The sequence below is a fragment of the Petaurus breviceps genome, unplaced genomic scaffold, assembly GCF_028583685.1.
Source record: "Petaurus breviceps papuanus isolate PSGF00001 unplaced genomic scaffold, PetGlider_PUasm1.0 176, whole genome shotgun sequence".
Taxonomy (NCBI): Eukaryota; Metazoa; Chordata; class Mammalia; order Diprotodontia; family Petauridae; genus Petaurus; species Petaurus breviceps.
The window spans coordinates 16,104,141-16,119,795 of NW_027185771.1; the positions used below are offsets into that span (position 1 = coordinate 16,104,141).

General features: G+C 52.6%; 2 protein-coding genes across 6 annotated transcripts; one reads left to right on the top strand and one right to left on the bottom strand.

Annotated features, from left to right (window-relative positions):
- Positions 1–7,945: 7,945 nt before the first annotated feature.
- Positions 7,946–11,470, top strand: ENKD1 (enkurin domain containing 1). 4 transcript variants are annotated; one of them, XM_069085729.1, is made up of 8 exons: positions 7,946–8,045; positions 8,399–8,500; positions 8,999–9,166; positions 9,675–9,847; positions 9,965–10,114; positions 10,279–10,442; positions 10,665–10,801; positions 11,075–11,470. In XM_069085729.1, exons 2-8 carry the CDS (start codon positions 8,416–8,418, stop codon positions 11,233–11,235), a joined length of 1,038 nt encoding a protein of 345 aa, XP_068941830.1. In that variant the 5' UTR covers positions 7,946–8,045; positions 8,399–8,415; the 3' UTR covers positions 11,236–11,470. The 4 variants fall into 4 exon arrangements, with proteins under 4 accessions (XP_068941830.1, XP_068941832.1, XP_068941831.1 ...); XM_069085731.1 differs by having other exon boundaries at positions 8,017–8,057; XM_069085730.1 differs by lacking the exon at positions 7,946–8,045 and adding an exon at positions 8,048–8,123.
- A 121-nt stretch (positions 11,471–11,591) lies between these two features.
- PARD6A (par-6 family cell polarity regulator alpha) lies at positions 11,592–14,793 on the bottom strand. Of its 2 annotated transcripts, none has more exons than XM_069085727.1 (3): positions 14,665–14,793; positions 13,823–14,045; positions 11,592–12,939 (listed from the first exon to the last, which is right to left on the bottom strand). In XM_069085727.1, the coding sequence occupies exons 1-3, from the start codon at positions 14,725–14,727 to the stop codon at positions 12,161–12,163; spliced, it is 1,065 nt and encodes a 354-aa protein (XP_068941828.1). In that variant the 5' UTR covers positions 14,728–14,793; the 3' UTR covers positions 11,592–12,160. The 2 variants fall into 2 exon arrangements, with proteins under 2 accessions (XP_068941828.1, XP_068941829.1); XM_069085728.1 differs by having other exon boundaries at positions 11,593–12,936.
- Between the last annotated feature and the right edge of the window lie 862 nt (positions 14,794–15,655).

Below are 15,655 nucleotides of genomic sequence, written 5' to 3' on the forward strand. Positions count from 1 at the left end.
ATCTTCCTAGTATGGGTGGGTGACAAGGGAGGAAGGGAATGAATCTGGAATTCAAAGTTTTAAAATCAAATGTTTAAAATATATGTGTGTATATATATATATATATATATATACACTATTATTAATTTTATTTTACATGTAACTGGGAAATAAGATATACAGGCACTGGGGCATAGAGATCCACTGTGCCCTACTGGAAAATTGGAGGGGGTATGGGAGAAGATATGGGAGAGAGCAGATTGGAGGAGGAGATATCCAGTGGGATCGCTATTTTGGGGTAGTGGGTAGGGGAAAAACGGGGAGAAAATTTGTAACTCAAAATCTTGGGGAAATGAATGATGTAAACTAGAAGTTAATAAAGCATTTGATTAAAAAAAAAGATTAATTGGGCTAGGGTATGAAGGAGGCAGTCTAATCAGAGAGAGAACATTGAATGTGGAATCAGGGGTCTGGATTTGATTCCCTGCTCTCTCTCTAAGTAACTGCATTACTTTGAGCAAGTCACTTCTGTGAGCCTTCATTTCCTCATCCCTAAAGTGAGTATTTAGACTGAAAGACATTTCGGACCCCACCAGCTCTGAGAGGCTCTAAGAATCCTCATTTTTATTATTTTTAAAACTTTTTTGCTTTTTGGAGGGGGGAAGGTAGGGCAATTGGGGTTAAGTGACTTGCCCAAGGGTCACACAGCTAGTTGTTGTGTTAAGTGTCTGAGGCTGGATTTGAACTCAGGTCCTCCTGACTCTAGGGCCGGTGCTCTATTTACTGCGCCACTTAGTCACCCTGAATCCCCATTTTTATAAGAAAAAAAAATAATAAATCACATTATATAGTGGTTTAAGGTAGGTACTGCCTCACTGGATTGTTGTGAGGATCAGGTGAGATAATAATGTAAAGCATTTTCTAAAATTCAGCATAGTAGTCAATCAATAAACATTTGTTATGCACCTACTATATGCCAGGTAATGCTAAGTGCTAAGAATACAAATAAAGACAAAAAATAGTTCCTGCTCTCCAGGAGCTCACAGTATGCAAACAGCTCTGAACCAACAAGATCTAGGCAGGATAAACAGGGAGTTCTCAACAGAGTGAAGGCAAAAGAATTTAGGGAATATGGCAAAGACTTCCTATGGAAGGTGAGGTTTAAGCTGGGATTTGAGGGAAGCTAGGGAGGCCAGGAAGTGGGGATGAGGAAGGAGAACATTCCAGGTATGGAGGATGCACAGCAAGTAACAGTCACAGAGCTGGAAGATGGAGGCACAGGAAGGGAACCAATATCAGGGATACAAGAGGACTTGAAGGGGTATATAAAGTGTAAGAAAACTGGAAAAGTTAGAGTGAGGGGCCTAGGTTATGAAGGGCTTTGAGGCCAAATGGGATTTTCATAGTAGATGCTGGGAGTGATAGGGAGCCACTGGAGTTGATTGAGTAAGGGAGTGACACAGTTAGACCCTCAAATGAGAAGAGTTGCTTTGGTGATTGAATGGAAGGAGTAGAATAGGGAAACACTTGAGGCAGAAGACCCTGCACCAGCGACTGCAACAGTCCAGGAATGAGGTGATAAGGGCCTATCTGAGGGTGTTGGAAGTATCATAGCAGAACAGGGGGAGATTCTAGAAAAGCAGGGAAACAACAGGCCATGGCATTGTGTTTCAGGGTTAAAGATAGTGAGGGGTCAGAAAGACACTTAGGTTTCAAGCCCGAGGGACAAGGAGGATGGTGGTACCCTCCACAGTGGTAGAGAAGTTTGGAATCAGGGAGGTTGTGGGGGAAAGATGATGGATTCAGTCTTGGACATGTTGAGTGTAAGATCTCTGTGGGACATCCAGTTTGAGATGTCTGAAATGCAGGTGGAGATGTGACACTGGAGATGAGCAGAGAGGTTAAGGCTTGGAATCACAGATTTCAGAATCATCAGCATAGAGATGATAATTAAATCCTTGGGAACTGATGAGATACCCGAGTGAAACAGTATGGAGAGAGAAGAGAAGGCCCAGGACAGAAGCCGGGTCCTATAGGAGGTGCATGCTTAGCAGACACAATCTGGATGGAGGTCTGGCAGAGAAGACTGAGAGGTAGAGAGGTAGAGCAGCAGAGGGTACTATCTGGAAATGAGAAACAGGTGACCAAAAGTGTCCGCAGCTGCAGAGCGATCAAGAAAGATGAGGACTGGGAAAAGGCCATTCCGAGGTGGGGAACCTGCAGCCTTGAGGCCACATGTGATCCTTGGCTGCAGCCTTTTGACTGAGTCCAAGTTTTCTAGAACAAATCCTTTTATTAAGGGTCATTTGGAGAGGGCCAGACTGGAGAGAAAGAGAGAAGATACAGTGCAGGCATGTATTGTAGGTGGCCTTCTTATGGAGTCTGGTGGACACTTAGTGAGGATCAAAGGAGGTGTTTTTGATGATGGGAAAGACGTGGGTATATGTGTAGGCAGCAAGGAAGCAGTCTGTGGAAGGGAGAGATTGAAGGTAAGTGAGATAGGAGATGGTGTGAGATCATCCGTGCAGGTAGAGGGGTTGGCCTTGACAAGGAGAAGTGCCACCTCATCATTGTGGAGGAGATAATGGCAGAATGCATCTGACATGTGAATTCAGAAGGGGGGAGAGAGAGCTCCTAGCAAATGGCCTCCACTTTTCCAGTAAAATGAGGTTCTCAGGGGCAGCTAGGTGGCTCAGTGAGCAGAGCAGAGCACTGGCCCTGGAGTCAGGAGGACCTGAGTTTAAATCCAACCTCAGACACTTAACATTTACTAGCTGTGTGACCTTGGACAAGTCACTTAGCCCCAATTGCCTTGCCTCCCGCCTCCAAAAATAAAATAAAATAAAACATGAGGTTCTCAGGTGAAAGGGAGTGGGAAGGGAGCCATGGAAGGTGTGAGGAAGGATAAAAAGGTTTGGAGGAGCCACTGTGTTGCATGGGATAGCAGGTTGATGAGGGAGATATAAAGGATTGCCTAGCAGCAGTGAGGTCCCAGATAACACAAATCTTTAGTGGATCCCTTCAGAATGGCTGCATGATTTTCTCCACCTTGTTCAGCAGCATGTAGAGCAGAGGCAGCAGATGGTGGGAGTAATCCAAGACCAAGGCTTGGCAGGGCACAATCATCTATATGATAAGAGGGCAAGAGAATCAAGAAAAGGGGGCAATGTAGAGTTGAACTGGTTCACCCATGGGGTCAAGAGGGAAAAAAGGAAAGAGGCTGATTAATTCAGTGGGAAATGGACTGGAAGAGAGCTGAGGGGTCCCACGGTATGGATGAAGAACAGGGCTGGGTAATGGAAGGCAGAGGGAGAGGGAGAATCCAGAAGACTGTGGTCAGATTAGGGAATTTCAGAGCTCAGAGATATGGGAATGGTGCTTTCATGGCTGATGCCAAGATCACCCGCAGGACCACAGGTGGAGGTGGGATGACAGAGTGTGTTATGGAGAAGGAGTCAAGTGACTCCCTGGGGAAGTTGGGGTATTTAAGGGAGCATGCTGAAGTCCTCTGGCACACAAGCAGGAAATGGAGAGGAAAGATTGTGAGCCGGGAACAGGATTCGCTGAGGGAGGAAGATTTGGCGATCTGTAGACCACAGCTACCTGGATTTGCATTGGGTGACAGATTTGAATTTCATCAGGCTCGAAGGAGGAGATGTTTCTGGGTGACGGTGGCACCTGGAAACGCCAAAGGAAATGTGGGGAAAGTGTAGCCAGTGCGGGAAGAATGGCCACGGAGGCCTCAGCCAGAGCCTGAAGATGGAAGGAGCAAGAAAAGACAAAATGGAAATGTCAGTTGTTATCATCATCTTCTTGTTGCTGCTGTTACCTGCTTCTTCACCCACAAGAGCACAGCTTGCTGCATCTGGGAGGCCTCTTAAAGGACATTTAGTCCAGACACTTATTTTGCAGATGGGGAAACTGAGTCCTACAGAGGTAAAAAGACTTGCCCAAAGTAACCCATAGAGTAAATGTCTGTTACAGGGTTTGGTCTGAGCTCTTCCTGACTCCAGGTTCAGCTCTCCATACCTTGTGTCTCCTGGCTGAAGTAACAGGTGCTGGTACTCCCAAACCCATTAAATTGGCAAATATTATAAAAGACTAGAAACAGCTAGGTGGTGCCAATGTGCATAGAGTGCCAGGCCTGGAGTCAGAAGACTCATCTTTCTGAGTTCAAATCTGACCTCAGACACTTACTAGTCATATGACCCTGGGCAAGTCACTTACTGTTAGCTTTGGTTTCCTCATCTGTAGAATGAGCTGGAGAAGGAAATGGCAAGCCACTCCAGTATCTTTGCTATGAAAGCCCCAAATGGGGTCACAGAGAGTCAGACACAAATGAAACAAATGAACAACAAAAGAAACAGCAAATTTTGGAGAGACTGAGGAAAGAGGAGTACACCAATAAATTCTTGAAGGAGTTTGAATCGGTTTGAATATTTGGGGGAAAAGTTTGAACTATGTGAGAAAAGACACTAAACTGTTCAGATGACTTGATCCTGGCAGCCCAGGAGCTTGGGAACAAGCTGGGAACTCAATATAAAAAATATTCAGAGGAACTTATTTTTTGTGTGGTAACAAAAAAAACAAACTAGAAAGCCATGGGTGGCCATTGATTAGGGAAACTGTAGTTTATTAAATGTAATAGAACACTATTGTGTTATGAGAAATTATCAATAGCAGGTATTCAGTGAAATCTGGGAAGGCTGGTATGAACATAATAGGACCCTTGGCCCAGAGCTGGAAGAGACCAGAGAGACCAACGATTCCAGCCTGCTCATTTGACACCTGGCTCAGATGGAAGTAAGTATAACTGAGGGAATCATGGGTGCTTAATGCTGCAAACACCCCAGATACAATTTGGCATGTGTTTGATTCCATTTCAGTGTTTTTGTTTGTTACAAGACAGTTCAGGGTTGGGGAGGAGAATAGTGGAAGATGACTGTGGCCTAAAATACATGTACTGTCAACAGGCAATCACGATGTCATGAGATGCATGTGAAAACAGGTTTAATATTAACAAGAGAAATGAGCAAGCACATGGGACCCAAAGCGTTCACAGCCCTCACAGAAGTTTGCATATTTATGATAGTATAACAAAAGGAGGAGGAGAAAACAGGAAGAAGGGGCATGGTACTGGAGGGAATGGTAAAGTAATCCTGCCCCAAGGGGAGGGCAAAAGTCACATTCTTTTCCCTTGAGAAGCCTTAGACTATGAAGATAGGAAGGTCTGCTTATCTGCAAAGGACGCCCCCCCCCTGCTGTACAAGCATTTCCCAGCCTGGCACAGACTGACTGGCTCCTGTCTTGCCTCCCAAGGACCCACAGGGTATCCAGCTTGGGGTGTAAACAAAAAATTATGTCATCTGGGGGGATTCATCCTTGACATGTTCGGGTGGGTCCAGTGTTTCTGGAAAATATGGCAACTCAAAAAGAGAAGTTGGGGGATCCTTATCAGCCCTTACTGGTACAGAGACAGATTTTATACTGGCCAAAAATATATCACTGAACCAATGGGAGTCTTGCCCTGTGTTTTTTGTTTTTTAAATTGGCACAATAAGGGCCAAATGCAGACTAGGTGAGTGGAGAAAAATGGTCTTATTTCCTTAAGTTTACCTTTTGTTCTGGTTCAAACTAATTTTCATGCTGCACCAGAAAGGATGTTGGGAATGTCTAACTTTAAGTGAGATAGGTGCCTGGAACAGAGGGCTGTACTCTTCTAAATAAAGGGCCCATCCTCAGCTCCCATCATCAGCACCTTCATTCCACCAAGGTAAAAAATGCCCTCGATCATCATACCCACAATTGTTGGACCTTCCTGATCCAGAATTCTGAAAGTTCCACTCTTAGGTCTCTTATCCTCTCTTAGACACAGCTAGGTAGCACCACAGTGATTAGAGCACTGGGCATGGAGTCAGGAAGACCTGAGTTCATATCCAGCTTCAGACTCTTGTGACCATGGGCAAGTCACTTTACCTCTACCTCAGTTGCCTCATCTGTAAAATGGGAATGAATAATAACAATACCTACCTCCCAGAGTTGTGAGGATAATATTTCCTGAATGGCTGAGGGAGGCCACTGGGTCTGGTCTGGTCATTTGGGTTCAGAGTAGCTATTCACTCTGACCTGGCACATTGTAGGTATACTTCTTTCCCTTCCTCTTATCCCACCATCTCTGCCTCTGCTTCCCTACTTATAAATATATATATTTTTCCCTCATTGAGAACTGTAGTCCCTCTACCCTTTTCCTTATTTCCCAGTACATCAACCCTGTTCTGACTCCCTTGTCATCCCTTTGAAATCCTATAGATAACCAGCTCAACTTTACATCCCCTTGTCCTAAGTCAAACCCCATTCTTAGGCTGGGGCCCTCTGCCAGGTTTGTGTTACTCTTCTGTGAGGGTAGAAGGAAGAATTACAAACAATTGTCAGCCAGCTTTTATCAGGGAGAGTTTACAGCCTCCATACCTCAGCAGACAGGAGCTGAAATGACCACCATGGTCAGAGTGGAGGTGGCCCCAAAGAGATGAAGACCGTGAAAGAATGTGTAGAACAGGACCAACAAGATAAACTCAGCTGCACATCTGCAGTTACCACAAAAACGTCCCTGGACGAGCTGGAGGTGGGAGATGACATCCCCAGACCAGTCTCACCAGACTGGTTGGAGGCACGAGTTGTCCCTTCCCCAGGTCTGTGCCCTGGCTCAACCTCCCAGGTGTGTCAGCCACACCTGTCCTCTGTTTGTATCTCTTATGTGCATGTGTCCCCTCTAGTCACCTGCAGTGTGTGCATCTGTGAGACAGTGGGTGCCAGGTCTATAGAGGGGGATGGGAGTGTTCCCTCACTGTTTCATTACTTACTGTTGGAATATTCTGAGCTTGGCATAACAATAATTCTTTATGCTCAGGATGACATCACCCTCTGGCAAAGTGTATTGCTCCAAGCTTCATTCTCCCTATTTCCCAGGGCCATCCATCACACAATTACAATCCCAGTTTGTCACTACTGCAATCCTGTTCTGTGCTCTGCAGTGTGGGCACGACCCCCAAGACTTGAGACAATGACTGTTCCCACAGGACCTCAAGACCTAAAAATGATTCCCGGCCCACCCCGGGATGTATCTAAGCCCTCCCTCTTAGGAGGCGGGGCTCCCACATGCATATGTCATTTTCCTCACTCTGCAATTAACTAATTTAGCTTTGTGTCCTGACTCCGTCTGTCTCTAGCCTGTTCCATCTGTTCACCTCCAGCCAGGTTCCAGACCGGTTCCAGTCGGGTCGACATCACTATGCCCTTTCATTGTGTGCCTTTGCTTTGAACTAATTGTGCCCTAGAACTGATGAGGGGAAAAGTAAATGCATCAGTGGGGATTCAAGAACTATGGCTTTAAGTGGATATGGATCCACGGAATACATTAAACATGGAATAGCTATCCTGGGGTATCCCTAATGCCACCAGCAAAAGGTATCAATTATCGATAAAACTTAAAAGAAAAAAAATGCTGAGAATTAACTAAGTAGCCTACAAATGGGGACTGCCCTGGGGGAAGATTAGCAAGCCACTTCCTCTCCCTGGGTCTCAGTTTCCCCATCTATAACAGGGGACAGCTAGGTATTGCGGCGGACAGGGTGTTGGGCCTGGAGTTAGGGAAACCTGAATTCAAATTCAGCCTTAGGCACTAAATAGCTGGGTGGCCTTGAGCAAGTCACTTTGCCTCTGTAAAGTGGGGATAACAGCATCTGCTTTGCGAGGTTGTGGTCCGGATCAAATGAGATGATGACTAGCACAGTGCCCGGCACATCGTTCTTATTCTCACTCAGTCCTTCACACCTCGTGCGTGGCTCGTGGTGGGCGCTATAGAATTGTTACCGTAGCAAGTAGTATTAGAGATGGGGGCGGGGTGGTGGGCCAGGAGCGCTCTAAATGCCTTGAACTACAAATCCCAGAATGCACCTTTCTCCAGGGAGTTCCCATCCCCGAACAGGAAGCTGGTGTTGCTGGGCGACGCCAACTCCCGGTTGAACCCTGGCGCTGCGAGAGCCTCGGACTTGGATGGCGACTTGATGGTGCGAGGGCGGGTACTTGTGACCCCAAAAGAGGGATGGGGGCGTCGGAGGACTAGGGGAGGGCCTGGCGGCCTGAGTGTAGGACTGGTCTGGGAGGGCGGAGCGGCACGGGGCAGGGGTCGGCGGGGTGGGCAGAGGTCTAGACTCTGCGGGGCGGGGCGGCGCGGCGTGGCGCGGGGGAGGGGGGAGGTCCCGACCTTCTGCGGGGAGAGGGTCGCGGGGGGAGGGGAGGGGGGTGCGGTCCCGACCTGCAGGGAGCGGGGCGGCATGGGGGAGGGGGAGGGGAAGAAGGGGAGTTGGGCGCCTGGGGCGAGGGGCGGCGACCAGCTTTAGAGACCTCTGTTCTCTTTCAGCGGCGGAAGCCCAGGCCATGTGCGAAGGACCCTCCAAGATCTCGGGCCCGATCCCCCCCGACCCCACCTTGTTCCCCAACTACTACAAACGCCCAGGCACAGGTAGGCGATCGTAGCAGGACCCGGCGTGGGCACCTTGGTGGAATGGGGTGGGGTCCGGCGCACCTGGCGGCAGGCATCGCCCAACACCCCAGTCACTGACTGGACTGATAGAGGTTCCCTTCTGGCCCCGAAGCTGAAGTCGGCCAAATATCCGAGCCCCATTTTATTTTTAAAGTGTATGAAATTTGCAACATGGCTAATATGGAAATATGTACAATTTGCATTTATCTTCTCTAGGGGAAAGGGAGGGAGAGAATTTAGAACTCAGAATTAAAATTTTTTTGTTTTTACATGTAATTGGAAAAAATAAATTTTAAAAAGTTAAGTGAATGATACCATAATGTAGATGGGATCATGTAAAATCATGATTTTTATGCCCCTGTTTCACAGGTGGTTTCCAGCAAAGTACTTTCCAGGCCTCAGAGAGCTTACATATGGGAGTTCTGTACCTGTGAGTTATGGTTGTTCTAGCACCTCCCCTCTCCTGCTTGCTTCCAGCCAGGAGCCTTGAAGGCAGTGTTCTGAAGCCCGGCCTGGAGCCTCCCTGGCAAGGTGCCCCACTGGACCAGCCTGCTCCTCGAATGCGCCCTGCCTCCCAGCAGGGCCTGATGGGTGTTCTGCTGCAGTTCCAGGAGGTCTCGCTGGGCAGGGAGCCCTTGCCCAAGAGTAAGTGCTAAGAGCGGTGGCCTGGGTTGGCAGGCACCAAGGAGGCCTCTTCAGCCACTGCCACCTACCTCAGGCTTTGGGGAATGGGATGGGAAGCCAGGAAGACCAGGCCCTTGGAGGAAGGCCATAACAGGCTGGACCCCCAGGCTAGAACCACAAGAGACACTAGACTAGAAAGGTAGGAGACCAGGGGCTATGGCCAACTCTGTGTAACTCTGGGCAAATCTCTCTGAAGGTTGGTTGTTGGTTGCCTCAGGGACAGAGCCTAGTGTGAGGCAGTATGTTTGGTGTTGCAGGACATGTGCATCTTACATTGCCACCCATTTGATGCTGGACAAGGCACCTGATGGGGCCTCAACTTCCTCTTCTGTAAAAGGAGAGAGGGTTGGACCGGATGCTGTCCAGCCTTCCTTCCAGTTTAAACAACTTATTAAGAAATTGCTGGGAGTTCCGAGTTCTGGCATCTGTGCCCATGCAGCAGGCCTGGCAGTGTCTCCCTGATCTCCAGGGAAAGACGTGAAGGACCACGAGAAGGAGAATGTGAGGCGAATCCGGGAGATCCAGAAGCGGTTCCAGGAACAGGAGAGGGGACAAGGCCGCAGCCGGCCGCGTCCTCTTGAGGCTCTGTGGCGATCACCCAAGTATGACAAAGTAGAATCCCGGCTGAAAGTCAAGCTGCAGGTAGCTCAGGCCCCCAGACTGTGCCTGGCCGGCGTCTGACCACCTTCTCTGCCCAGCTGGCTGGGCTGAGGGCTTAGCTTCAGAGCCTGCCTCACTCAGTCCCTCTGCTTCTCCCAGGAGCCATCCACTGCCTTGGGACCAGAGCTGCCGGCATTCCTGCGGGCATACTCCCGCTGTGGACCTGGGGTGCAACCTCGTCGTGTGGCTTCTGCAGGCCTGGCTTTGCCCAGTACTGATGGATCCCAGCCCACAGGCACTGCTGCCAAGGTGATCCATCTGCAGGGGATGCTGGGAGTGGGAAGAAGGAAATAGCAGTATGGCCTAGTATGAGAGGAAGGGCTCCCTAGTGTCCTAGGCCATCCCTCTCCCTCCACTCCTTCCTGCTGCAGCCCCAACAATCCCCCCCTCCGTCCTGCTCCTCTGACCTGTAGGGGCAGGCTCTGGCTGTGGACTTCATCACCCACAATGCCCGAACGGCCAAAGTGGCTCCTCGGCGGCGCTCACGCTCTGTCCAGTGTCTGGCTGAGGTACAGGAACAGCGGCGGCGGGCACAGGAGGAGTACAACACCAGGCAGAAGGGCCAGGTGCCTCTCTAGTAGGTTCTCACTGGTCTCTTCTCTGTGCCCTGTTCCCTCCAGCCCCATCAGAGATGTCCTCAGCCTCTGTCAGGGAGGAGGGCAGAGAGCAGACCCAACGTCCACTGTAGGGAGGCAGGTTTCCTGTCCTCTGCTCCACCTTCATGAGTGGCTGAGGGAGGCAGCTGGGTCTGGTCTGGGCATTTGGGGACAGAGCAGCCACTCACTCTGCCCTTTGGTAGCATAGTGGAACGTAAAGATCTGTGGCGCCGGGAAGCTGAGGAGCGCCAGCAGAGCCAGCCTGACCCTGATATACCCCCGGGTCATACCCTGATGCCTGAGAGCCAGCGCCTGGATACCTTGAACTCCCTTCTCCAGAGTGAGTGTCCAGGCCAGTTAGGGTCTGGGGGGCTAGGCGGGGCCCGAGGGAGGGGGTGAGGCAGCTGATTGGAGCCAGATCCCCATCCCCCACACTCACTTCTTGCCAGCCCAATTCCTTGCTGATTGCAGTCTTGCTAACCAGCGCCCATGTACCGTGTCACACACACAGTTGTTGCCTGAGAAATGTTTGCTGAGTTATATTGAATACTGGGGTTCTATCCCCTGTGGAAGGGAGCTGGACCCATGTGCCCCTCACCCTTTCCTTCCTCAGGCCAACAGGAACTGCTCCGAGAGCTGGTGCTGCTGCCTTCTGGGGCAGACTCCCTTCGAGCCCAGAACCACAAGGCTGAGCTAGAGAAGAAGCTTTCCCAGGTGGAGGAGGCCCTCAAGATCTTCTCCCGATCCAAAGTCTTTATCAAGATGGATTCCTGAGCGCTTCCCCTCTGGCCTACAGGAAGGCCACTGTGCTCCTTGGGGGGGGGGGGGGGGGCGGAGCAGTGCCCTGAGGTCTCAGGGCTGGGGCTGTCTGGCTCCTGGAAGGAAAGGTACTGACACTTGTGGCCCTGGCCCCCCTGGGCCCCCCATAGGGGCAGCAAAAGGAACAGGCCCAGGGAGCTGCTGTTAAAGAGTATTTTTCTGTTTTTAAATTAAACCTTTTTTTACATGAGCAATCATCCCAATCTCCTTCCTCCTGATGCCTTCCCCATCTGAGACTCCCATCTTTCTCATGCTTCTCTAGAAATGCCAAGCTAAGTGGGCATGGAGATGGGGCTCTGTCAGTCATATCAGCCAGCTTTGTGGGGGGGGGGGTGATAGAAGAACAGCTATTTTTGCCAGACTCAAAGTTGAGGACCTTTGCCAGCTGTGGGGACCCCTGCTCAAAGAGAAGAGGGCCAGAAGGAGGAGCTGGCAAGAACAGGATGGTTGGGGCAGTGCAGGCTACAAGAGATCCTAATTCCTTCCCCTTCCTCTCCCTGAGCCAGCTGTGGCCCCTTGCCTAGCCCACTCACGACATTTCTGATTCAGCAGGGAAGTGATCCAAGTCCCACAAAGTGCTCCCCCTGTAGCAGAGAAGGGCCAGTGTTTTCTAGAAAAGCTTTAATGTTTCATAGATGGGGAGGGGCAAGTGAGCAAAGGCACTGCCTCAGCTCCTGAAAAGGCAGCTCCTTAGCTGGCTGCCCAGAGAGGAAAGGCCTGGGCCAAGGGAGTCGGGTAGGGAGGAGACAGTGCAGGGCCACCATGGGGAACTGAGGTCAGGAGCTGTTCTCCCATGTCCCACCCTGGCCCTGGTGTCCATTGACCCAGGCAGAGGCTAGGAGGACAATAGCCCTCAAGCTCCAGCTGGCCAGATCTCAGACTATAGGGTGATACCACTGCCATCTTCCCTTAGACTGCCCCCCCGGGCAGGGCTGGCCCCATCCTGACTGTCCAGTGACTGTAAGGATCCTCGAGAGCCAGGCAGTGAGCGACTGGGGCGCAAGTCCCGTTGGGAAGGGGCCAGAGGCACCCCATTAGGGCAAGGAGGAAGGTAGCCAGGCAAGCCATGGCTCTCAATGACCAGGTCACTGTCCTCATCACTGTCTGGCTCAGGAACCTCCGTAGGAGGGAGGGGGGCAGTAGGCTGAGCTCCTGGAGGTCGGCCTGCTCCAGTCCGCACCACATTGTTGCGTTGGTTGGCAGGCTTGACAGTGACAATGAGGTTGTGGCTGTTGGCTACCATCATATCTGTCACCTGGTCCAGTGATTTGCCAGCCACATCAATACCATTGACCTCAAGGATTTCATCACTGACTGCCAGGAGCCCAGTGCTCTCCGCCAGGCCTCCACGGACCAGGCGGGAGATGAAGATGCCAGGCACCTTCTCGAGGCCTTGGGGTGCCACCCGGACACTAACGCCATCTCGGATGTAGAAGCCCAGTGGACGGTCTGAGCCGTGCTTGTGTAGCTTTACACGCCGGTGGCTCTCAGGCAGCAGGTCCACATCGATGACAGAGGAAATCTGACGGAAGTCTTGGGGAAGACTGATGAGTAGTGGGGGGCGGGTCCGGTGAGGGGCTGCAGGTCGGAGGAGCAGCCCCTTCTTCCTGCGCTGCAAGGAGTTGGAGGTAAAGGCCATGCCTGTGGGATCCGCTTCTGCTGTGGGATAGAGCAGAACTCAGTATTGTTCCTCAGGAAGCCCAATTTTCAGGGGGCTGAAGAGATTCCCATACCTCAAGCTAGTTGGCTGTCAGCTTCTAATTCAATAATTGTGCTCTGGGGCCCCAAGACTTCCTAGTGCCTGCCTCTAGGCCTCTAAAGCACGTGGGGGTCCTTGACTGGTCCCTGGGGAGGATACCCTTTCTGCCTGGTTGTCCAGGCAGCCCCATGGTGGGGAGAGAGCCAGCTGGGGCCCATACACTCTCTTCTTCCCCTTCCCCACACAGCGTAGTGCCTACCTCGATTTGCCCAGCCCTTCTCTGCAGGCCCCGGGAGAGAGGACATCTCTGTTGCCTCTCAGACATATCGATTGTCTAAAGGGGTGTGCTTTCCTACCATGCCGGCCCCCATGATCCCGGAGACACAAGCAGGAGCAGTAGCAGAAGGAGTCAATAGAACCCTACTGGGGAATAACAGAACCCCAGCAGTGTGTGGGGTACAGTACAAATAGCCCTGGATTTGGAGTCAGAGGATCTGGGTTCAAATCCTAGCTCTGCTGCTCAGTACCTGTGTGACCTTTGACAAGTCCCTTCCCTTCTCTGAGCCTTGGTTTTCCTCATCTGTAAAATGACAGGGTTGGTCCAGATGATGCATAAGATTCTTTGCATGGTCAAAGCCAATGAGCTCAAGTGCCGGTGGGAGAGAGTACGTAGTTGCTCAGGTCACCCCAACCTACCCTGGCCTTAGTTTCTTCATCAGCCCCAAGTGCAGCCTTAAAGTCCTCTTACCGGCCATCCTAGTCCTGTCTCTGCTGAGCCAGGAACCCCCCACCGCCACCCCCGGGACAGATCGTGTGTAGTGACCCCCAGTGCAGGCCTCTCACCCCTCTTCTGCACAAGTAGGCGGAGGGGCGGGTGCGTGCTAGCGAGCGCCCGGTGCAGATTGTCATCGTTGGTGAGGGGCAGCAGATCCCCGTGCACATCCGTGTAACCCAGCAGCACGTCCAGGCCTGGGATCTGGTGCACGGCTCGGAGCAGCCTGGAGAACTCCTGGAAGCCTCCCACCGAGGCTCGGGGTAGGGCGAAGCGCCGGAACTCTGCATCGAACTGAGGGGAGGGGGACATGAGGCGTAAGGGACAGGGAATGAGTCAGGCTCCTGCCAGTCCTTGCCCGGGGCCTGAGCCATCTTGATGGGCAAAAGCTCCTTCCGACACACACACACACACACACACACACACACACACACACACACACACGCATACACGCGCGAGGATGGACCAGCCAGCCCCTCCCCTGGGAGGGGACCTTGAGAGCTCTGGGGGGTCAGGGGCTTATGGGTAAGCCTTAAGAGGAGGCGAGCAGCGAGGTGCCCGTTTAGGCAGGGGGCTGGCGCGTAACGCGTGGGGCCGGCGAGGGTGCTGAATGCGGGGGACAGCTCCAGCCCTCAGCCTCAGCAGCAGCGAGCCCCGGCACAGGGCCTGTCTACACCCCGGCCCCCCACCGAGAGGGGCTGGCTCTGTGTGCGGGGCAGGGAGCAGAGCCAGCCCCCCGCCCCCGCCTCCCCCAGACTCAGATCCACGATGCTCGGCGGGGCACCGGGCGGAGAGAAAGCCAGAGATGGGAGGACAAGGAGCGCAGAGCCGCGGGAGGAGGTTCAGGGATGGAGAAAGGGAGCCGGGACCCAGGCGGGGTGGGGGGCGAGGGGCACGGGGCCGGGGCCCTTACTTTGCTCTTCACCTCGATGATGCTGTCGGGGCTCCGCGCCGGGGTCCGCTGAGGCTTGGCCATGGCTGGGCCGGGGCCGGGGCCGGGCGGGGGCTGAGGCCGAAGCGGCGCAGGTGCACAGCCCGGCCCCTCCCCGGCTCCCCCCGCCCGCGCCCTGCAGCAGCGCCCGCCCCGCCCCCTCACCGCTCTCCCCTCCCCTCTCCCCTCCCTCTCTGGTCGGCGCTGTCCGAGAGCCGCTCTCCCCGAAGACTGGGGGGAGGAGGGTGCCGACCATGACGTCATCTGCGTGGGGGAGGGGGAGGTCTCCGAACACCGGCGCAGCTGGAACGCGGAGACAACGTTCCCTAGGTAACTGGGGGTGGGAGGGGAAGAAGGACAGGCGGCCCACTGTCCGAGCGGACGTGCTCGCGCGTGGGTGTGTGCCCGTGCTCTCCGCACCGCCTCCCTACCAGGCCCCGCAGGGCTCCCCGCGTCCCTGTCATTACTCGCTGCTTCCCCTCCCGAGCCTTGGGCCCCTCTTCCTCCCCGGTGCAGAGTCGGGTGGAGAAGTACATCGCGGCCAGGACACAAATCTCCGAGTCCTGACGCCCGGATCCTTGACCCAAGGATGCAGCACACCCCCACCCCCAGCAAAGGCACCTGCGCGGACCTGGACAGACCTCCCCATCCCTGACCCCCTCTAGGGTATCCCCACTGTCTTCTGTACTCACTCATTAAAAAACAACAACAACAACATTGATTAAACACCTCCTGTAGGCGTTGGGAGAAACAGTCAGTTTAGAGAAGACCGTGATCCCTGCCCTTTGGGTGCTTACAGCCTCCTACGGGGTACAGAGTGGGGTGGGCAGATAGGTGGGCCCTAGACTTAATCTCCAGAGACCCAGGTTTCAATCCTGTCTGACAATTCTGCTAGCTGTGGGCACGTCGTTCTCTTTGAGACAGCTTCTACATCTATGAAATGGGCACAATGCTTGAACTTCCTATCTCACAG